This window comes from Lucilia cuprina, chromosome 2 (assembly GCF_022045245.1).
Source record: "Lucilia cuprina isolate Lc7/37 chromosome 2, ASM2204524v1, whole genome shotgun sequence".
Classification (NCBI taxonomy): Eukaryota; Metazoa; Arthropoda; class Insecta; order Diptera; family Calliphoridae; genus Lucilia; species Lucilia cuprina.
The window spans coordinates 70,986,893-71,012,767 of NC_060950.1; the positions used below are offsets into that span (position 1 = coordinate 70,986,893).

General features: G+C 26.8%; 1 protein-coding gene across 1 annotated transcript in view; it reads right to left on the minus strand.

The window, feature by feature from the left end:
• Positions 1-25,071, minus strand: part of LOC111679250 (uncharacterized protein MAL13P1.304) — a 69,891-nt gene extending 44,820 nt beyond the window's left edge. The window contains exons 1-2 of the mRNA XM_046956678.1: positions 24,358-25,071; positions 302-448 (exon numbers count right to left, since the gene is read on the minus strand). Of these exons, the coding sequence (XP_046812634.1) occupies positions 302-365 (64 nt within the window). The 5' untranslated portion in view covers positions 366-448; positions 24,358-25,071. The remainder of the gene's footprint in view (positions 1-301; positions 449-24,357) is intronic.
• Positions 25,072-25,875: the final 804 nt, after the last annotated feature.

A 25,875-nucleotide genomic window follows, 5' to 3' on the forward strand; every position in this document is an offset into this window, starting at 1 on the left:
TTATAAAGTAAAAATTTTTATAAATTAAAATTTTTGAATTAGAATATTTTTAGAGTAAAAGTAAAAATTTTTATAAATTATAATTTTTGAATTAGTTTCATATTTAAAGACTTTAATTCTCAACGATAAGAATTTAAAAACCATTCTTGAGTTTTTCATTTAAAAATACTTTATAAGGACTTTAAATAACTGCTAATTACATTATTGAATAAAAAAATAGGTTTTTAATATTTGTATATAACAAATATCTGAATATTTCGCTCTTTATAATTAAAAATATAAATATTTGCTTTAAACTTACCCGGTGTAATGGTAAACAATAGCACGACTACTGCTACTAATATTACATTCCTCGAATTCCACATTGTGATTAATGATTTTTTTTAAATGAAATTGAAAACAAGTTCAATTTAAAATGTATAGCATTTCACTTTTAAAAATACATAGTCTGAAAGTAAAATTAAGAAAATTTATATAAATTAAAATTTTTTAAATAATTTCGAAAAAAATTTAAAATCAATATTTGCTAATAGATTTTTACACTTACAAAAATAAATATTTTATACAAATACTTAGAAATATATTTAAATGCACAAAGGACCTTATCGTATGTACTCAACTACTTAACTATAAAATGCATGCATACATACATATGTATGTATGCATGTATATTCCTATATATAAAAATATATTTATATGACTACTACAGCATATACAGATCATGGTAAATCTTTTGGGGCTCATGTGAGATCTTAAAGGATTTAACTATGAATCACTAATGTTGTAAGTATTTAAATAAACATACATACACCCTTATATACTTATGTATATATGTAATATTTATGCATACGTCTTACACAATACATACATATTTACATACATAGCCACTCGTTTGTATTTATAAACTCTTACAGAATTTACATACATACAAAATACTTTGTTATTTGTATGAATATGCATGCAAATGTATAGGTTTAAACTTCAATATAAATAGAGATTTTTTCACATCTCCATAGCATGTATGAGTTTTTTTTTAATTTATGTACATTTATATAAGGAAAAATACTGTAGAGATTTCTACTGTATACTTTCGACTGTTATACTCTAAAAAATACTTTTCTTTTTTACTGGATTTCTTTCATCTTCTTAGTTATTGTTGTTTTTTTACTTCCTCTTTATTATTATTTTGTACAACTTTTGTTGCTCTACTTTTTTTCGTGTGTGTTCATTTACATACGCGCGTAATAGTATTGACTTAAGCAAATAACGCAAAGGACACAATCCACACTCAACATTAAATTTAGTGCGCGAACAAAAATAAAGTAAAGGAAAAATCTATGTACTTATTTCAAGAAATACAAAACTACTACAGTGAAACTGTTATTTACAGGGAAAATTTTTCTGTAACATTACATTTTATAATCAAAAAAGTTTTAATTATACATATGTATGTTAATGTGTGCAAATTTAGTATTAATGTTATGATACTTATATAATGAAATTATCAAAGAGTTAAAAAAATATATTAAATTGTTATGGTTAATTTCCTGTATATTATCTGGCTATTAAAAGCCTTAGAGCAAAAGCAGGAGAAGCTAAATAAAGTCTTTCGAAAAAAAGTAAATTTTAAAAAGTTTACTTATAATTATCGAAGCGACTGCACATTTACGTATATATAAATATGTATGCATTTGTGTATAATTCTATATATATTTAAAATAAATACTGTTTATCCTTTCATTTAAATTTTTCCCTTTTCTTTAACAATACTTGCTTGCACTCATCTACACACAAGTAATGTACTGATGATATTTCGCGTACAACAACAATCACATGAAAAACTATGGCAATTTTATGGTTGCTTGGGTTTTTTGTTTAGCTCTCCAGCTTTTGTTATTATTGTAATCTTGTAGACGCAAAAGAACACGAACTCAATTTTAAAGGAAAGAAAATTGTTTACAGATAAAAATATAACTAGAAAAAAATAACTCTTGTTTAGAGAGACATGATTTTTTAATATAAAAATATTTTACTAGAATAATAAACTTGAAAATAAAAAAAGATTCTTAAAGCAAAACAATATTTGCAAATATTAAATAAATTGATTAAATATATATATAAAATTAAAATAACATTTTGTCATTTAAACTTTGACCTCCTTATGAAAGTTTTATTATTACACGATATGGGACATCTAAAATTTACTTTTAAGTTTAAAATTTTTGAGTTTTCAGCGGTTATTTTACTACATCGAACAATTGTATAAACTTTTCTCGTTAAACGGTTTCGTCATGGTTTTCTGAAAATTAAATTTGTTTTCGTGAAGAAATGGGGAAGGGGTTTTAATTGTCTTCCAAATTATAAACTTAACAATCAACTATAATGAAAAGTTTCAAAACCATGTTTGGTAAAACAGTCAAGCAGATGTTACACAAATAAATAATATTTAAGTTACAAATTTGTATACCTGCAAGTATGTACTTCCTAACTTCAAAATTTGAAATTCTAACAACTACTTACTAATTCGAAACACTGAAAACATTAATACAAATAACTTTAACGCTTTTAAAAATTGACTGCTGCTAGATTAGTTTTGAAGCTTAAACATTTCATAATTTTTCCAACAAGTTCATGCAACATATTGATTGTAATATTTTCCTGCTATTTTCCACTTGAATATTGCGCTGTCGTTTGTACATTTTTTGTGCAAAATAAACATTTTATGAACAATTTTGTTCATGGTTTTTTTTTGTTAACGTAAAGACAGACATCTCTTTGAATTGTTCGAAAGTAAAGTCTGTGGTGAAATGTTTGTGATGTTTTTAAACTTTTTTCTGTTTTTGGAATTGTTTAGTTTATGCTATTCGAGTAAAGAAGTAGCAGCAGCAGGTGTTGTATGCTGAATACACATAGAAACATTAGCATTTTTGTATATCTATATAGAAAATCGGTTACACCCACTCCGAATGTTGAAAGTAGAAAACCGCACTGCATACAATAAAGAAACTAATCAGAGGCGTAATTGATATTTGTTAATAAACAGAGCAATGTATATTCAGAGATGACTCTGAATATACATTGTTAAAGTTTTGTGAGTATACAATGAAGAGAAAGTTATAGTTTATAAAAATACCATCTTCCATCCACAATTATTATTAACATACATATGTATATAACTCATATGGACACTTAAAGCAAAATTAAGACGCCAAGTGATACAGTCAACTTGAACATTTTTTTTTTGGGTTTTGATTAGGATGGCGGTGCATCAAGCACTCATATTGCCAGGTTATCACACGTTTGTCCAGAGAAAACCCCACCAACCGACCTATACCTTCATATAGGAAGTTGGAGCATCCGGACTTGATTTCATCAAAAGTATTAATGGTCTCCACCAGTATATATTTGAGTTTAAATGGTCTCCACCAGGTTATATCGTGAGTATTTTATGGTCTCCACCAGTTAAAAACGTTTGAGTATTCTATGGTCTCCACCAATAAAACATAACCTCACTTGAGGTAATACGAAAGCACGAGGTTAATGTAGACAACATATAACTTTGAACAGTTATATGAAGTAATACATTACACCAGTGCGAGCGAGACGCAAAACTGTCGAAAGCCAGGCAACAAACACAAGCCTGAACGCGTTTAAGAAATAATCGCGATGACGCGAGAGTTGTTCCCCAACTCAGACCTGAATTACGACTGAACTTGAACATTAAACATTAACAGTAAAACTCGATCCCCTTTATTATTATATATTTTATGTGAACCTGCTCTTTTGTGCTAAACTTTGTTGCTATTGTTGTAACTATGTACTTGTTGTCTAAGCTGTCATCTTTTGCAACTTTTTCTTGTTTAGGGCTTTAATTTTCATACTTACTCCTATAACAGGCTTTGTTCTTTACTACATGTATATGCAAATACTATGAAATATGTACTTTCCCATTCACCCCATTCGTACCACAAACTTTTGTTGAACACACCCAAACACACTCTATAAATAAAAAAGAAAACATAAAAGTATGAAAGAAATACATGCTGTATTCAACAGAGTTATTGTTAACTTTTAAACAATTTTGTGGCATTATTAATAAGCCACTTAACTCTGTGTTTGTTAAAAATCTATACACATATACACGTTCATCTTTAAATGTGTTTAAATGTCAGATTGTCTCCTCACAGCTCTACCTGTATACAGTACAACAAATAAAGTACAACAAAGAATTATTTTGAGGTGTGTTCTTTAACTTGTGGCATATTTTAATGTGGTTTCATCAGTTTTTACCTTTTTATACAAAATCTTATATTTAGTCAAATTGGCAAAAATAAAGAAAAATACTTATGGCATTTTAAGTATTAGTGTAGCAGGAAAACGTAAAATTATTTTCTTTACAAAACTAACTATGTAATAAGATTAATTTTTTAAAAGTAAAAATGAAATAACTGATTCAACAAAACTATAATTAATTTTCGCCATATTTATATGAGTATAAGTATTGCAGAAATATAATATTAATCATACGTACATACAGCAAATGCAAAATATTCAATATCTTCTATACCCTCTATCAATTTTTGTACTATAAAATTAAAATATATTTAGGAAGGGCTTCTCATTTATTTGATATATGCTGAATTTTACTATTCGAAATGAGAGTGGTTTTCGGAATAGGGCCTTTAGGTAGATTTTTGTTGCTATAAAAATTCTTTATTATAACTTTCACCACTACACTGCTATTATTTTAAGGGGATAGGATAAATTATGAACCGATCTTCATATCATTTGGCTTGAAATAAACAAAGTAATGTCGAGTTTCTTCGCTGTACTAGTATTATTGAGAAAGTTATCGTTACCATTACTCAATTATGGACGTCTAATGTAAGTTTGTCATTCCGTTTGTAATTTTTATAATATAATTTTCCGACCCCATATATAGTATATATAATATATATATACATATTCTGGATGCTTATAGGTAACGGAGTTAATTAAGCTATGTCCGCCTGTCTGCCTGTACGTCTGTGTGTTTGTTGAAATCAGTTCTAAGAGGATCCCAGATATTTCATCAAAAACTTTTTTCCTGCTTTGATAAATCAGCAACACTGTGAATTGGAAAAAGATGTACATGTGTATTTGGTTTTATTACGGTGTGTATTTTGTTTTGTATGTTTGGATGCTGTTGGCTTCATTGAGTTATGTATTTTGTGTAATTTCCACTAATAGTTAACAACCTGGATGATCGTAATTCGTATGTTTTGGGTTATTCGCCACAAATGTACCCTTTGTAATTGAGAATGATGACAGTCGTAACTTTAGTGTCCTCTTTGTAAGCGGGAGCGGAGACAGTCGTCTCTTTACTATCCTCAAGTAACCTATAGATTATACTCTTAAAAGTATTTTTTGTTGTACTTTTAAAAGTAGTTATTTTACACATCTTTTGAAGAAATGATTATTACTTTCTACTTATATGCCACCATCTGGATGACTCAAATTTATATCTTTCGGGTCAATCGTCACATTATTGTCCCATAGTATTCTAGAGAGTAGACACTTGAAAATTTTAAATTTTAGTTCCATTTATAACTTACCACCTGGCTGACTTCAATTCGTATTTTTTTTTGGTCTTTTGTCACAAATAAACTCTTTGTAATCGAGAATGAAGACCGTCGTCACTTTACTGTCCCATTTGTAAGCGAGAGCGGAGGCAATCGTCTCTTTACTGTCTCTTTGTAGGGTGTAGAGTGACGATTGACTTCCTCGTAGGACAAGCCCATGTTAAAATGGTCAGTTAAAATGGTCAGTCATCATACGCATATACGGCAAATGTAAAACAAAACGAGTGAGAAAAAAATAAAAGCAAATGCGAATTTTGTTCTTTATATGTTAAATGTGATTCATTTTCAAGATCACATTGAGTCAATATTAGTGCTTTTAGTGCTAATTTTAAAAATGTACGAGGCAAAGTCCAAATTTTTGAAAAATGTCGTTATATTATAATATTAATATATATTTATCCCTAAAAACAAAATAATCGAATGTGTGTTGAAAAATAAACGAAGTCATAGAACTTCGCTATGTTATTGTGCTTAAAACACAGTTTAACATATACACTGCAAATCTCTTAAATAAGAAATATACATTTATTAACATTGAAGGAATATATCTTATATTGCAATTAATAATGTTTGTAATTGAATAGCTAATTTTACACCAAATAGTTGTTAAGTAATGCAAAGTAGGAAAAAAGAAATCCGTTCACATTTAGCACAAAATTAATAGTAACGAAAAGGATTAAATATTTTATAATCCTCGAATATTATATTTAAAATAAAATGTATGTTCCTTATAAATTGGTAAATTCAAATTCCTTATTCAAGTGATTCGCAGTTATATACATATATAATTTTATATTACCAAGCTACATTTCGTTCTTTAATTCAACAATGAAAGCAAATAGAAATGAACTGCTGCAGCAGTAAGTAATGACCACATGGCCACAAACTATAGTTACAACTTCCATATAAAAAGAGAATTTTGTAATTGTGTTGCAAATAGCAGTACTTGTAAAAGTTCTTCCATCACTAGCTGCATATCCTTATGCACACATACACACACGATCACACATTCATGTCCATTTTCAAGCTAAAGTACTCCTGTCAGTAGTTACTTTTTATACTTTTCAAATAAATGCTATAATACTAACAGTAGAAAAAAAATAAACGAATGAATTTTTTAAAGACATTTATTGTTTGTAGCTTTGTCTATACTTATACCAAACGTTTATTATATTTGTAGCTATAAATGTTTGAGTTTATAATAGTGAAAGAAGTCTTAAATGGCTACATTACAATTAGAACTGTAATTCTATACAGTTCTTTTCTTCAAATTCTTTTTCTCCAGTTTTTGTATATTATAACGTACGTACACGTATATTGTATGGTCATTTTAAGATTTTTTTAAAGACTTGCAGAAATTGATTACATCCGGGAAAATAACAAAAAAAGTGCTATTAGAGAATGTTTTAGAAAATATAAAATTGAATGAAATTACTGTTAGAAAATTAGCTTAGTATAAAATTTTCAGTTAATGGATAAAACTTTGGTATTTAATGGAGTTGTAGAAAAAATCTTAGAAATAAAAAGTTGTAATGGATTTTATGTGCTCGTTAATATTCCTAATTTCATTGTCAATTTATGTGAAATTTTAAATGAAATAAGCTAGTTTTTATTGCTTTTAAATGCATGCAAAATATTATAAACAGAACTTTTTTTAATTAAATATTTTATTTGCATTTAAATTTTACGTAATGTGGAATTAAAGTATATTGTATGACTGCTCCTACCCATTCAATGACAATAGTCGGCTTTGTTTATTTTTTATATAAACATCTTAAATGAATACTTTTAAGAAAAACATAAAAAGACATATTTTTCAAACATTTTCAGTTAAACTTGATACAAACACACAAAAGTCGATAAAGATCTTGTCATTTAAAATATTGTTTAACAAGACCTGCAAAAACAGTTTCTAAGGCCAAGTCACCACCACCCACTCTTTATTTTCACAAGACAATCAAATTGTGCGTTAAAAATAAAAAAACTGACTCTTTGCAGTAAAACCGAGCAAAAAAGTAAAGTAAAATGAATGATGAACTGACTTAAGATGACAAGTGGACAACGTCAAAAAGTAGCTTAAAGCCGGCAGAGGAAAGGCATTAAGCTCTTTATAATATTTGTTAAAGAAAGAATATAAATAGTGAGCAGAAAAACATCCTTGAATATAAAATATATTATAAATTTTATATACAAAATATGTATGTATGTGTAGTATTATTATTTTGTTGTGCATTTACTTTTTTCGCAATATTGTTGAGGTTAAATGTTTTCGATAAAAAAAAAAACATTACAACATTTTTAACAAGGTAGAAAATAACAACAAAATTCTCTGGTTAAGAATTGTAAGACTATATAACGACCATTATGTTTGTATTTTTTGTTTTCTTATTTGTTATCCTTTTTTCTACCGGAGTATGAAAGAAAATTACACGTTTAAAGACAAGATGAAATAAAGCCCAAGAGAAAAGGATAAAAAATGAAAAAGATAAGTTTAAATATGTTTTGGCAAATGATGTCATTTATTGTTTAAAAAAGAAAAGTGACATGAAAAATATTCTTTATTTTTTTTCTTTTTTTTGATACTCTTGCTCGCAGAAAAATAGAGTGCAATGATAATGAAATCCTTAAAGATCACAACATAATAACATGAAATTTTAACTAACTTCTTTCTAAGAAAAGTATATTTTTAAATATCTAGATTTTGATGAATTTGTCTTAAAGCATGTCATTTAGTAATTTTTTTAATATTAAATGAAAGTACAATGGATTTATGTTAGTTAGATGTTATTATTAAAGTCTATCAAACAACAGGTCGTGGGTTCGATTCCCACCTATAGGGCCGACGGAAGCCTAGGTATATTTATTTAAATTTGATGTTCATCCTCCATTCAAACTAACAATGGATATAATGCCATTTAAAGTGGGAAAAACCTCAAGTCCATATTTTAAATTTAATTGTGGAATAGTTTACTGCTAAAAAGTTCAAGCATTTTCATAAAAAAGTTAATATTATGGCAGATCTTTAACACAAACTTTGTATCCAAGAAACTTAATTATTTATTATTTGTAGCCTCTTATCACTTTATATTAGCATGAAGTCCTTCAGTATTTCCTTTAAATAATTCTTTGATTATACAATCCTTTCTAACTTGTTGTTTACACAACTCCAATGTTTAAAAGTCAAATAAAATTGTTTTCTCTTTTTTTATATTTTTTTTTCCTTTTTTTCTTTCTAGTTTCTTAAGAATTTTGTATTTTTCTGCTGTTTGACTTTTGTCCATCCTTTTATGTCTTCTACTGTCTTTATTTAATTTGTTTGTATATAAACAAAAAAAATAGTTAGTGCTGTAGCTGCTTCACAAAAAAATAAATGATATAGTTTTCATACAATACGTCAGCTTGCTTTAAAAGCATTGCAACAAAATAAAATTTAGCAAATCTTCTTCCAAGTTGGCAAAAAGGGGATACAAATTTGTAACATAAATAAGCTTAAACTGTAAGTTATTTAGTGTTTTAAAAGAATTATGCTTCAACTGAGTAAAAATTTTATAAAAGATAAATAAAAGTAAAATACAAATGATAATTAAAGTTTTTATTCGCAAAAAATAAAAAGAAAACAATTAAAAATAAAAAAAATTTATAAATCATAGTTAATCAATATAAAAATCATTTTGTTTAACCTTAACCTGACCAATAAAATAAATTATCTTAAATTACAAAAAGAAATAGAAACAACCATTGAGAAAACATTAGCAGCCTGCTGTGCGAAAATCGTCTGACAACAAACACACTCATACTTAAGCACAACTTTCGGTATGAGTAAGTTCATGGGAAATCTCTTTCTTCGTCTAGCTAACAAAATGGTCAACTAATTGATGATAAATTTATACAGACATTCCAAGGGGGATAAAATGGACACTTCTTTTCCAAACTTAAAGCAACAAACTCAAACAAAAACACCAACAAATTGAGATAATCTTCTAATAAGACAGAAGAAAAATGGAAATTTATGTTTGAATACAACTACTTATAATAAAATTATACCAAAATAAGAGGTACTTAAGAAGCCAGAAGGAGACGAAAACAAACAGAAGAAACAAGGCGAAATGATAACAACATATAAGGGAATAAATTTCGAACTGTAATATAATATGGGGTGGGATTACAATTTTCAAGTAGAACTAGCTAAAAAAAATATAGAAACAAAATTATTAATATAATTTAAGGAAAATCACAAACTATAATAATTACAAGTCAAAAGTTTGTAAATGAGTACATCAAACCATACTGCTTATAATTTTTATTAAATTTGCTTTTTTTTCTGGCGAAGAAATCCAATAATTTAAGTTTAAAGTTTATCAACATTTTGCAGCTGCTGTTTCATATTTATATAAAATATTATATTTTAACAATGTAAATGTTGACCCTTTATAATAGTAACGACAACCCTTTTTCAACAGTAATAAACATTTTCATAAGCATTCTATTGATCAATGGATTAATAAAATAATCAAATCGGTAAAGGGCCCTGAAATACACAATTTTTAGTAACAAATTTCACTTGAGTACCATTACATTACAATAATTAAATATATTTTTAAAAAATTTTTCATACTAACTGAATATTCCTCTAAATGCGAACGAACATTTCTTTCTGATTTTATATTTAAAACAATAACAATTTTTCGAATTTATTTGTTGTTTTCAATATAAAATTACAAAATACATATTCGCTCGTATTTAGAGGAATAGGCTCTAAAATTTTTAATGAAATAATATTAATCATACGCCTCCATATATTATACTACTTTTAAAAGCGAAAAAATACCATCCATTATAAACTGTATAAGTATTACATTTAATTTTAAAACAAAAGGCCATAAGTAACCCTGATACTTCCCTGTTAAATCTTCTCAAGAGCTCTTTAGTAAATTTAATATATGAATTATATGAATGACTGAATGTTTCAACATGTATTTATGTATGTCCTTTTAGTGTATTAGTTTAAATTATTTATGTGTATGTTTGTATGTGTAAAACACTGTGCTTGTATTATTGAAAAGATAGCGGACTTAAAATTCAATTTTTCCTCTTTTTCGTTCAATTCATTTCATTTTCATTTTATAATACATAAGCTTATTGTCAACTAAAGCTTGACGATAACAATGACACCAAAATGAGAATGGTGTCCTTGTTGATGGTATTGGGTGGAGTGTCACATAATGGCAGTAATACAACTAGTAGACTCAAAACAAAGTTATAACGAAACGAGTATATTGATCCCTGGTTGAATGTATTTCTATATTCGTGTGTAAGGATGAGCGTATAGTATCATTCGGACTATTTTTTTTTTTTTGGAATTGAAATTCATGTATTCCATAAAATACACATATTTTTTTCAACTTTGCCTGATGTAGTATCATATTGTTACCATATTTTTGGATTTCTTTTTTATTTCCATTTTTTCTATAAGGATATTGTTTTGCTTTTGTATGTGTGTCTGTAGAAGCATAAAGGAATTCAATATAAGTATATTGGTTTATTGGTCAAGCTGTTGACTGTGGATAAAGTGGTTTAAGTCACAATTGCAATAAATTCAATGATGGTCGTCAACATTGTATTCGCTACTGTCGAAGCTGTAGTACTTTTTCCAAACATTTATTCAACCATTCGTCCGACATAAAAGATATGGAGGGTATATGATCTCAATACAATTGGCCAATTCAATTCAATTTGATGAACACAGAAAAAAAACTCATATTTTTTAACACCATTTGGTCGTTGATAAAATACAATAATGAAATCTTAAGTTAAGTCCAAATCTGTAAATTACAGTAGACAACGTAGCAAATAAAAAAACTTTTATTAAAAATAGACAAAAGAAACAAATTTATCTCCCTACTTTTTTATTTTTTTTTTATTAAATTAATATAAAATTTCGAAGAAATTTATTTGCTTTACAATTCAAAATATCTTTTCACAATTTTCAATATAAATAAATATGTATATTCTGTAAAATGTTTTCTATTTAAATGTTTCTTTTTTGATTTCGTAATATTTATTTTTCCGAAACCCTTGATACTATTTGTTTTCTTCTACCATAACCTTTCAAATGTTAATGATTGTTGTTTATCCTTTTATTGCTCTTCTCTACACCCACAAAAATTGTCACAACTTTATCCTTTTTGCGTTTACGTCTATTAGTATGTGGACAGTGTGTGGGCAGTGCGTAGGTTTGAGTGCTTTATTTTATTAGAATTTTGTTCTTTTACCCTAAAATAGCTTAATTTTGTGCAATCATATGTGTACAATTATTTGATACTCCTTAACTATGGAATTTAAAGTCCCTTTCAATGTGTGTTTTTAGATGATAATAAAAAAAACAACAGTATTTAAATTTTATGAGATTGGAAAAAAATCAGTTGAAAATTATGAATATAACCATTTAGAAAATATTCAAAAATAAATTTTTAACGGTAATTTTTACCAAGGAACTATTAATAGAAAAAATACAATTTTGGCTAACTTGAGATATGTTTGTATATATGCACTAACATTTTAAGAATATTTCTAGATTTGTATAGGAAAATCTTTTAGTTTATTTTTCACATTTACGAATACTACACACACAAATTTGTTTAGATGTACAATGAATAGATGATAAACGTATTTGTACATTTATGTGTAAAACCTACTTTCAAGTATCATCTTCGTTAACCCAGATTTATTTAACCGAAAAGTATGTGTAGTATAGTTAGATACAATTTCTAGTTTATTTCTCATTTTTTTATCCTTTTCATATTGAGTTTTAGTTTTCTTTCATAAAAGAAAACACTGAATAGAAAATACACTCTAAAATGCATCTATGCTTGATGTAACAAGTTATAATATGACGAAAAAAAATATTTTAAAAAAGAAAACATAATTATGAGCAAAATAATAAAATAAAATATATTTGTGCATATTGTATTGCGAATGCATAACAAAAACATATGTATTTAGTAAAAATATTTATTAAAACATAAATATGAGAGCATGTGATGCTTTAATAGATTTTATATTTATATCAATCCAAGGTTAATGGATCTCCAAATTACTCCATGTACTTATTTTGACTTTAAAAAAAGTTCTATTAGGCCTGTTTTTTTTAATTTTAACAAACAATTTTAAATCTTAGGTATCGCTAATATTTGAGAGATATCTAGCGGATTTCTTTACTATTTTATTCCCTTTCTGATTGTTCATTTCTCAAAATTATTAAATTTGCTTAAGAAAACTGCTAAAAGTTTTAAACTGGTGTTTAGAAACTGCCGTTTTCCATAAATGGTTTCCCATTTGTGACTATACCTCAAATTCGGTTTACTTTATCTAATGAGGATATAAACTCATATATAAGACAATATGAATATATTTAATTTAATGGCATGGCTTTATTAGAATATCTCCCAAAATTTGTTATTTTTTTAATATTTCTCATTTGAGTGTTTTGTGACACTAAATGATCAAAATGCTAAAAATTATCCATTTAATGCCAACATTTGTCAAAATTGTTTTCCCTTCGGAGCTGTGGAGTTAACGTTATCTTATCGCATTTTTTCAGAATGCATTTCTATAACTTTAAGTATATGGAAATGCATTCTGCTACTATTTGCAATATGTGAAAAATTACAGAATTTTTTTTATTTGGGATTAAGTCAATAGATAAAATGAATAATAGATAAAAATGAGGAAAATTGATGGGTGATACGACATTTTTATTTCCATATTCGGAATCAGCACACTAAATAACACTGGGACTAGTGAAAATTATATAAAAAGTTTTTTCATCGATTTAAAATATTTCGCAAAATCTTTCAAATAATAATCCATATTTTGTTAAGAAAGTGTAAAATTTTAAAAATTTTCAAAAATACCTTTAAAAAAAAACATTTCAGATCACAAAGAAACATCGCTAGATTCAAAATATTTATGATATCATCAAAACAATGTATATAGACTTTTCGAGTTGTAACAATAACACATGAATACTTAAGTTGAATGTTCATCTTTAGTTTACAATACAAGTACCCAACATCAAAGTAAACTATAAAAATTTTAGTCTTTCATATTTTTTCCTTATTAATATTATCCGCATTACTTCTTTTTTAAGGATGACTTCGTTAATGTGTAAACAAAAAAAGTATATCAAAAGTTTAACTTCTCATTTTTTTTTTTGCTGTTGCAACCACTCTAATTAAATAAGCGGATTGTCGATGTTTCCTTTTATTATATTTTTACTTAAGTTTTTTTTTTTTGCTTTTTTCTATAGCATTTAATTAATTTGCCCCCTGCTTCTGTATCAGCTGGTAAATGAGTTTGAGCCTTCTTTTGTATAACCCTTGTATTGGTTTTCCTTTTTTCTATTAATATTTCCATCACCTTTTCTTTGCCAACCAATTTCGTTAAGAATACGTTTTTTCTCTGTTACATGTTTTTATTATGCAAACTTGTAAGCAATCAATCAATATTCATGAAGTATATAAGAAAAAACACACTTAACAGAATAAAAAATTGCCACAGAGTCATCATCATCAACAGCATGTAAAATAAAAAAGGGAAGAAAATATTTTTTTATGAAAACTTGGCAGCTTCGGTAAAAAAAAGAAACAATGTCAATAAGATTTTGTGCTGAAACTGTCACCTGGGTCTTTTCTTATTATTGTTTTTTCCAAACATTTTTCCTCTAACCAAATAAAGGGCAAGATAGAAATTTTTTAAACTTTTTAGATGTTAATTTAATATCTAAAATTTTTGGTTAAAAATCAACATCTATAAGTCTGTTTATGAAATTTTAATAAAATATACCTGAGATTTTTATTTAATTGCAATTACAACTATAACAAATCAGTTAATCAACCCATTTTACTTTCTAATAGTGTAGGGTAATGAAAAACATTTTTGTTTTGGTTAGCTCTTGAAAACGTCTTTTTCTTTTAGCTAAAAAAATGTTAATGACAATGAAATTTTGTGTCTTAACATGAAATCTTTTTCCTTTTTATTATTATTTTTTTACTAAAAAATCACACACAAAAAATAACAAAAGGTGACAAGGTTCTTTTAATAAACTTTAGTGAAAGAACACGAAAAAAGGAAAAATTCATTAACATTTTTTTAGGCGACAAGAAAATAAATTGAATATTTTTTATACTTAATAGAGATTTAACAGGAAGGAAAGGAAGCGCATAAACTATGCTCGTGCCTATAAAAACACTTATAGAAAAATTTTATTTCTTACTTTAAGCTATAAAATATTTTAAAGTATAATTCTTTTTTATTTATCTATTATAACACAATTACAGACTATATTCTTATTTAATTTACCGAGCAGGTTAACGATCACCATACTGATTGTAGTAAAGGAGACAAGAGTAGAAAAACGAACCCACAGACGCGAACTAGCACTCAGAGTACTATTCTAATTTGGTTCTTTTTCAAATTTAGATAAAATTAAAAAAAAGATTTAGATATAGTCATTTTACTCCTTAAACTATATATCTGTTAGAAGTATCACTTTAAATAAATATGTTTCATTCAAATAAGCCGGATTTTTCAAAAGAGGAAAGTTTAGTTAGACATATACGACTATATCATACTCTACTTTTTTACAAAAAGGGGAAATTCTATGTCAATTACTGCAAAGTGCAAAAGACCTTATATTTTGGGCAAGCTAAACTTTTATAACGACAAATATTATGAACCCAATAATCTTAGAAAAAATCTAATCTACAAGAATAAAATACATCCAAAAGTATACTGTTTGTACAAAAAACATTAAATTACATAAATTGGTTTCATAATAATAATCGGTACTGAGAAGCTTAAATCAGTTCCTTTAGGGCAATTAAATTTACTTGTAGTTGCAAATAAACTCTACTATTAATTCTTTATTTATAAGCAATAAATGTTTTCATCTCTTTCAGTTTTTTTTACTGCCAGATAACGATTTATTTAAATGTTTAAATTTCCCTACTTAAGTTTTTGTTTCCTTTTTATGTTGTTATTATTGCAGCTGTCTATTTTGTTACTTTTTTATATTTATAGTTCTAAGGTTTTTCAGTTTTCTTATAAAACTTTCTACGCAGACAATTTTTTTCTATATCCAGTTTTACTAGTCTCTTCAATGTTTTTCTTGAATAGATTTTTTTTACATAAATTTTTATTAAAAAAAATTATGTACATGTAGTTGTGGTAAAAGTATGAAAATAAGTAAACAAATTCCTTTTTATACAAATAATTTTTTTCTTAAATCTTTTTCATATTTTGTTTATTTATACTCGTACTATAACTGTGATATATATTTTGTGTTTTGTGGCTTTCTATATTGCAATGGTATGTTAAAATTTGCTTAACAAAATATGATAAAAATCTAAAGTAGATTTGCATTTTTTCTCCATACTGTCTGTTTTTGTTATTGTTGAGTGCTGTATATTGCCTAGTAAGTGGAAATAAAATCTTCAGATAACAGATGTTTATGATATTTTTTATATAAATATGTATTAAGAATTTGATAAATATTTTTAAGATAATATCTCATTGAAATGGTAAGTGGGCTAATATTAAAGAACGAATATGTTCGTCATTGTTAGTTTTACTTAAATGTATGTATGTTATGAAAACGTATACAAAATATAGAAATGATTAAATTTAAGGATTTATATCAGTTTACATATTTTTCAAAATTGTAGAAATGGAAAATAATAACATCAATAGTCAATAAACAATAATCTATTATAACAGGGTTCTACTGTTAATTTTATGTTATAAAGAAAACATTATGAATAAAAAATCTACCGCATTTAAGGTTTTTTACACGCATTCTAATACACATGTGTATGTATTTGTATTCAAATAAAATGTGCAAAAAGTTGTGCCCAAAAAACATCGGACAAAAAATGTGTTTTTGTTGAACGATGAAATGACAAAAAATGACACAAGAAGTTTTTTACCGTCTCCTTTTTGGTTTCATCTTTTTGAATGAAAAAAACTTAACTGAAGCATTTACAACAACTAAGAAAAAACGTCTCAAGCAGCATAATGTCAACAAGCTAAGCAATCAAATTTAACAAAAGCTACAAAAGAAAAAAAAAACAAATTTTGCTGTGCTAAAGAATTTAGGCAACAAGAAAAAAAAAGAAAAGCTGTCAACACCCACAATAACAACAAAAACAGCAACAACAAAAACAACTACAATTTTGTACATACAATAACAGGAAATTCGAAACTAAGACTGTCAAGTGGTTTAATATCAAAATTCAACAGCAAAAAACAGAGGCGGTTAGAAAAAAATTAATTTTAGCTAACAGAAAAATTTATTAAAAATAACTAATCTTTAATGGAAGTTTCTAGGAGAATAATTTAATAAAATTAAACTTAGTTTCAAGGCATTGTTGTTTTATAATATATATAACAACAAAATTTAAAAAGTCGATATATAAATGGACTATAATATACTTTTTATAAAAGTTATTTTCCCAAAAACATCGATTATATGGATTTGGTCAGTACGAGCTCATAAAATTCTGAAGAAATATTTCAATTCCTATATAAGGTGTTTATGTCAACTTTCATTCCTGTTTATATAATTTTTTACACTTTAAATAAGAAATTAATTTTCGGAATTAACCTATTTCAATAAAACTTAGAAAAAAATATGTAATGAAGGATCGAATTTATAATAATATCGAAAAATCGCAATTAACCTTTAAACGTAAATAATTATAATAAATATTCAATTTAGTTTTTCGAGAAAAATTGTAGTTGTTAAAGGAAACCAGATATATGATTCTGATGAACACCTTAAAGTATATAAAATCGAGACAAATTGATTTTAATAGTTTTATCAAAACCTCACTTCGTTGACCTGTTTTATCTCTTTTAAGTCGATTGCGGAATTAATATTTGTGTACCTTACAAACCTCAACGCATATGCATTATATCAAACTTTTGAATCAACGATTTATAATTTATATTTATTTATCTTTAATTTATGATATCTTTCCTAGAGCTCCAAATGAAGTGGCACACAATTACTACAGCGAAATTTAATCGTTTTGTTGCTTTGTAAAAATTTAATTTCGGTATCTTCTTTTAAGAATACTTAATATCTCAAGTATTATTTGACATTCTTGCAAGCAACTGAACATTTAATTAATTACAAATTCCCATTAAATCCATTTCTTAGTGCTGCTGATTCATACACAAATTGTTTTTCCATATAAATAAATACAAATTTCACTATCATCACTTTTACTTGTATCTCCACTTTCGCTACTTGTAATCGTCGTAATACTATACCCTGAAACTATGTTATAAGCGAAAGAAAAAATTAAAATTTTATCCTTAAAACTTAACCCAATTTTATCTTGGATGCATTTCACTTTTGCCAGCCGCATACAAACACACTAACGTATAGTGTGAGTATGTTGTGTTGATGATAGAGGAATTCGTTTTCCGTTTGGGTTTGCTTTCTATGTGAATATTGCGTATGTGTGCGAGTGAATGCATGTGTAATAAATATAATTGTAACTTTACCTATTCGTTACTACAATTTAATTTAAAACTTTTTTTACGCTCCGTGCTCCGTCTGTCATCCATTTCAAAAGTTATAACATACACATTAACATACATATATAAAAATACATTTGCAGATATACTGCAAGTACATTGTATTTTTATCAAATACTATAGTGCATCCTGTTTTTTTTTTGGCAATTTTCTCCCCCTCTCTCTTTACTACATGCAAAGATAAATATTTTTTACTTAAAATATTGTTGCTTTTTCTCTTCTGTATAATGACTCCCATTACACTTTAATTAAGCATGTGTTTTATGTATGTAGCACAATATTGTTAATGTATGTATGTGTGTAAACAATGTTGAGGGTTTCGTAGATTTTACATTGTAGAGCATTTTAATGCGCACATACAGTCAAATACCAAAAAATCTTTATATTAAGAGTATGAATAAAATCAGAATTTTTTCCCTAGGAAATTAACAAACTTCCATGTAAAAAATTAAAACAGCTAGAATTTCATCGTGATTTTATTTTTATACGTTATTAACGATTTTTAACAAGGATTTCTAAAAAAAAATATGTGTGATCCATTGCTCGATTTTTTATCATATATTGGTGTATTAAAAAATCAGTTAAAGTGTTGTAATTTTTTTTAGGATTTTGCCATATACACAGATTCGTAATCATTAATGTCCCTTTTTTCTGGTTTTGCTATTTTAAGAAAAAAACCGTCGCGTGCAGCAACATTTTGGTTAGTTTTACATACGTAAGTGTTGCACAGACAGAAAATGCAAATATTTACCTTGGGCTATAAGCATGTGTATGAATGTAGTTTAATGAAAACTTCATTTTAATTAAATAAAAACGAACAAATGAAAAAAATACTAGTAAAGATGTACAAATGATAACTTCAAAATATCCTATGGGGGATAAAATTAAAAAAAAAAAAAAAAAAAAAAAATATATTATATATATATATTATATATATATTATATATTATATATATATATATATATATATAATATATATATATATATATATATATATACTATATATATATATATATATATTATATATATATATATATATATATATTATATATATATAATGTATATTTTAGGATAATTATTAATATAAGAGGTTTTCTAAATGCAATTTTTTAACTGCTTTAAAATAAACTTTAACAACATCATTAAATGTATATACTTTTAGATATATTAAACACAAGATACATTTTCTGTAGTTATGAGAATTTACCCACCATAAATAATTTGATTGCATTGTAAGTTTTAAAAGAGTTTTATCATTTATTTCTTAACCAATTACTTTGGGGTTCAACCAATTCTTTAGATAAGATGTGCTTTCTTTTGTGTTCATTAATTAAAATTTTCACACTTAAATTTCTTTAACATTTTCTTATTCTATTTTGAACTTTTCGACCTTAATTTTCTACTCATTAACCATTTTTTCTAACCCAACAATTTTTCTTCTTAGCTTAATTTCCTATGACGAAAAAATAAGTATTTAATTCTATTTTTTGCCTTTTTAAGAAAAACACTAGTTAAACTTTTCGTTTAATGTAAACAAACACCTTATTTTTAAAGAAAATTGAAAATAGAAAAAAACCAAACGAGGCATGTCTTCAGCTGCCACGGTTCTATGTAATTAACACACTTGAGGGGATTTCAACACTTAGAATAATATTTCCATACGTATCCGCACCCAACAAATTGGCAACCATCAAAATGAAAAAAAAATCCTGTGTGAGTTTCCATGACGTGCAGTAACGAGAAACGGTAAAATCACTTTAACAACTCACGCGTCAATGAACGAAATTTTCATAAATAAATATATATGTATATATGCGTGAGTGTCTGTTGAGTTTTAACACATAACGGTTTAACATTTCTTTTCGATAATAACTTTTTTCGTTGTTAAATTCATCAAAGGTGCCGTTAATAAAGATTTTTCCGTATTCTTTCACACGCCCCATAACAAAACACGCACTTTTCATATGCTAATTTGTTTTTTTCGCTTATTTGTTTTTATTTGCCTTATTTTAATATTAAATTGGGTCGTTTAACAAATTTTGGCTTAAATTGTATAATTAAGCTAAAAAATGCTGTTACGGTATATAACAAATATCTAAGTTTATGTAGCTCATTCACTTATATAATGATTTAACTCAAAATTCGGTATTTTCTCATGATTTCACGTTACCATCAAGAAAAACTTGATTTTGTCTTTCCGTCGTAGCACCTCAAAATATTGGCCCACAGACCCAATAAGTAAATATGATGGGGACCATACGGGAGGAGCTAGACAGTTTTAAAATACCAGAAGAAATTCTACATAAACAGCTCTTTGGAAAATATGAAAATGAAATTTAATATAAAGAAGTCTTGAATGAACCAAAATCTACTAACCATAATTGACCCTACCCCCATAAAATTTCCCCTTCACAAAACTACTGTGACGCTTATTTCTGGCTCAAAAATGGGAGTACAGCACAGTATTGAAATTAATATCAGATTAAATGTTGATTAACTTATTACTCAGGCATAGACAAAATAACAATTAATTTTATCGATTACTTGTGCAATAATTTGACAGATTTTATAAAAAATTTATTAAAAATCAAAGTAATAAACTGAAATTAATAATAAAAATTTATCGATTGTTATTTATGTAAAAATTTAATACATTATAAAGCTTTATATTAGTAAATTATTCAAATTTAATATTATTTTCTTTACAGGTCTTTCATATGTATACATAGTTTTAAATTAAAAAAACATTAATTGCTTTTTATTATAAATATTTTCAACGAAATATGAATGTATATCATAAATATTTAATATGTATATAGCTTTGTTTTGAAATTTAATCAACTAAAAAAACATTAAAAAATCTACAAAAACAATAACCTAAAGCTATTTATAAAAAAAAATTATTTTTTTTATGTTTACGCATCATGTTCTTATTGGATAGGTTATTATCTATACAAAAAATAATAAATTAATTCAGTTTTTTTAGAATATTTGTACTTTTAACAAAAGCATTTTAAATCAAATTAAATTATTAAAATGTATTTTATCTAGAATAAAAAATCAGACACAACTATGTTTTTTTAAGTAACAATTTAAGGTATTTTAAGTTTTTGTAATAAATTAAACAGTACATGAACCAAAAATACATTTAGGTATTAAAGTTACTCATTATCTATGACTGTTACTGTCAATTTCAATGATCACCACTTATGCAAGTAAGGTGCAAAACTGTCGAAAGAAAAACGACAAAATTGCTTTTCAAATAGGACCCGCATTGCGACTGACAGAAACTAATCTGCTGTGAATCACGTTTCATTCTGGTTATGTCTTTGTTTTGCAGGAAAATGTGGTAATAAATTAATTAAGAATTTTTCAGTAGTTCGGTCGGACAATCCCTAACTACATATTTAATCTACCTCAAAGGATTACCCCTGGCCACTATTTTAAGATGTGTTTGTCTTACGAGAAAGTCTATCGTCACTATATTTATATTATGAAGAGGCAGCAAAAATTTTAAGTTTGTTTTTTAGTATCCACTATCTAATTTACAAAGGGGCGATTTTACCCGTTTGATAGATTTATTCAGATTTTATTTTCATATTTGAAAACTATTTACAGTTAGACATAATAAAGAAAATAAGACCTTAGACAATTTTGGACTCCTCTATTGTCCTTGAAAAGTTTATGTATAGGCCACAATTTTAATAATAATTTATATACATATGTACAGTGCCTCTCATAAGTATTCGAATTTAGACTAGACAGTCCTTAGCTTTGACATTTCACATTTCCTTAAATTAATTTAGCTTTATTTAAAAAAAGCCCATAAAATTACCTCACAAAAGTATTCGAATTTTTTCTGTATTTTATATTTGACTATATTATACGAAACACAAAACTCAGAATCGAATGGTTTTTTTGCAAAAATTGTTTTAAGGGGTAACTAAGGAGTGAGATCGACGTTTTTCATTACATTTTTCAACCAAAGTATTATTTGATTTTTTTTTTTTTTTTTGATCAAGTTACCTTTGAAAAACATGTCAGTTATTATGTGTAATGTCAATTATATTAATTTTTTTGTTAATCTGATTAAAATGAGTGACCAGAAAAAAGTGCGTACTGAAATTATTAAATATTTTCAACTAAACCCAACTTGGTCTTACAAAAAGTTGGCCAAGCATACAAAGGTCTGCCGTCAAACTGTTTCCAATGTTATTAAACAGTACCTGGAGAACTTGTCAGTTGATAGAAAACCTGGTTCAGGTAGAAGGAATGGTCCACATGATGTTTCTAAAGCCAAAAAAAAAGAACGCATTTTCAAAAGAGCTCCCAACACATCCGGTAGGAAAGCAGCTCGGTTAGCTCAGTGCTCGGACTATTTGGTACGAAAAGTTAAAGCTAATGCAGGTTTAAAAACATACAAGGCTCAAAAAGTTCCTGACAGGAACGCTGCTAAAAATTTAGAGGCCAAAAACATAGCACGGAAATTGAAGTCAAGTTTTATAAAAAAATATTCTTGCTGCATAATGGATGACGAAGCGTATGTTCTGGCAGATTTTTCGCAACTTCCAGGTCAAAAGTTTTATGTTGCTGATGCTCGAGGGAATGTTGAAGAAAAGTTTAGGACCCAAAAGCAGACAAAATTTCCCAGAAAGTTCTTGGTATGGCAGGCAATATGCAGTTGCGGCAAAAGAAGCCAATCATTTGTTACAACGGGCTCTATAAATACCGAAATTTACATCAAGGAATGATTACAAAAAAGGCTGCTTCCATTCATAAGACTTCATAATGTGTCCACTTATTTTTGGCCTGACTTGGCATCCTGTCACTATGGTAAACAAGCCCTTGAGTGGTACAAGAACAATAATGTGGTATTTGTACCAAGAGAGGCAAATCCTCCAAACTGCCCGGAGCTAAGGCCAGTGGAGAGATATTGGGCTCTTGTTAAAAGAGAATTGAAGAGTACAAAAAAGGTGTCCAAAAGTGTGGTAGATTTTAAACGATTTTAAAATATTTTTTTTTTGTAAATTGTAATAATAATTTGAATCAAATAAAAAAAAATAAAGCTGTAAGTTTAGTGGTTTCTTTTTTATAAACATATATGTATGTTAAGAATTTTTCGATCTCACTCCTTATCAACCGAATCGATATAATTATGGATTATTTGCTCCACAATTTTAGGGCATTTGTACCATCTTTTCATATAATATCATCAAAATTACGATTTTTGACCATATTTGCCATTTTTTATGGCCTAGGCTTCGATTCTTGGACTTCAAACTCGTTGGCAATAGCAAAAGTTCATGCATAAAGGGACACATAATACTTTCAATTGTGGATTTTATGTAACACACATCTTTATTTCAAATATTCTAATTATCATATAGACTCGATCCGTTTGTCTTTTAAGATCGTTGTAACTCTAAAAATAATAATTTATACATTATTTTCTATCTAAAGCAGGTTTATAGTTTTCAACACCAAATAGTTTTCATATTTTTTTTTTACACACCATCAAATATGGAGGTATATTGGTTTTGACATTCCGTTTGTAACACATCGAAATTTAGATCATAGACCCACAAAAGTATATATATTCTGCGTCCTTATTAAATTCTAAGAATAGCAAAGTCTGTCATATATGGTCCTATCCAAAAAAAAATTACTTTAATGCCCATTTCTGACTTAAAAATTCAAAATTTGATAAAAGTAAGTTTCTTACAAACAAAAATCTATTTACACAATTTTATGAAGATCGATCCATAATTTACCCTTCCTCCCTCAGAAAATGACTACCGGCTTGAAAGTACGAGTATAGCGCTAAAATTCGACATGAGCCAGTTTTTTATAAACAAAAATCCCAATACCGATTTTTATGAGAATCAGTTCATAATTGACCCTTCCCCCCATATCAGGCCCCCTTCAGAAAACTAATTTAAAGCACATTACCTCTATTAGGGAGCATTCGATTTACTGCATACAGTTTGATGGTGGGTATATAAGATTCGGCGTAGTCGAATATAACAGTCTTACTTGTTTTCAGCTGATATACTTAAATAGTATTCTAAAGGTTTTGCCTTTTAAATAACCCAACAGTATATTAATTACTTTAAATTTTTATATTATTTACTCACCCAAATTGAATTTGACACCATAATTAATTAACACAAGTCTTTATTATTAAATATTTTAAAAACATTAAATTTGATGTCATTAACAGCAAAACCAAAAACGTAAAATACGTTCACAGTAAGTGTAATAAAGACGGTTTGCTGCTGTACTTTTGTTGTTAATTTTATTTTATGGTGGTGCTTAAAATAAAATTTTATTTAATGCATTTTTTTAATGGAAAACATAATCATGACTGTAATTATTTGCACCTTTTACACTCATGTTAAAAACACAAAATATAAAATACAGAAAAATGAACAAAAATCATAAATGGAGGAATCGTACGTAAATTGACCGTTACTACTACGACCGCAAAAACCACAAAACCATTAAAGCCACATGTGGACACACACACATAAATTTTCAAACAACAGAAACTAGGTTAAGAACGATTTTCCAATGTTGTTTTTGTTTTACTATTAATTTTAATTTAATTATGAACGCTTTATATGATTAGAACAAATCGCATTTATTTTTTTAAGAATTAATTTTTTAAACCATTTAATTTTTGTTTTAAAAATCCATTTTATTAAACGCCTACGCCCGATTTTATTTTTTTGTTGCTTTTAATTATTATTGTTATTTTTTGGAACAGTTTTGTTGCGATTTTTTGTAAAAAGTTAGTTTGCGTTAATATATTTGTTAGCTATATTACGTTCTACGTTATCAAACAAACTGATTTTGCTCTTTTGTAGTCCATGACCAGACCAATATACAATGTTACACAATCATAAACAACTTGCTTTAAAGTAACCAAATTTCGCTCTTTCTCTCTCTGAACTCTATTGAAATTAAACGAAGTTTAGTACTAAAATGTTGGCTCTTTAGTAAACAAGGACTAAGGAATGAAACAATTGTTTTTTTGTTTTTTTGTGAAAAAGTGCTGTAAAGCGCATGTTCTGTTTTATGTTTTTGGTCCAAGACGAGATGCTGTCGTGTTGCTACTTCTCTCTGTCTATATAACTATATATTCTATTATTGTAGGAATAAAATGGAATGAAAATTCATTTATGGATTGTTGATTTTTTAAGTGTTATAGGTCATGAGTTTTTATTCGTTCTTTATATTTCCCGAATTTATTTTTTACACTTTTTTCCCTTATCGCCCTTAAGAACTGTATCATGTTGTAGTATTTCACATTAAATTCATGTTAATATAGTTTTTTCTTTAAGTTTTATATAATTGTATTTTCAATGTTATTGTGTATTTTATTTGTCCTTAACAAAAAGTATCATTGTTATTATCATTGTTTTTTTTCTGTTTTTTTCCTATTTAGCTTTATGCAATTCCAACAGGAACATGCATATAAAAATTAACTCTTAAAGATATATACAGTGTCAAAGGTCAGTTGGTGTTTTCTTACTAAAGTAAGAAGAGTATGAAATGTTTGAGAGAAAATGTTACTTACTCAATGGATTAAAATCATTACATAAATAATATTTTGATAAGAAAAAAATTCGTGAACAAATAGTTCAAAAGGT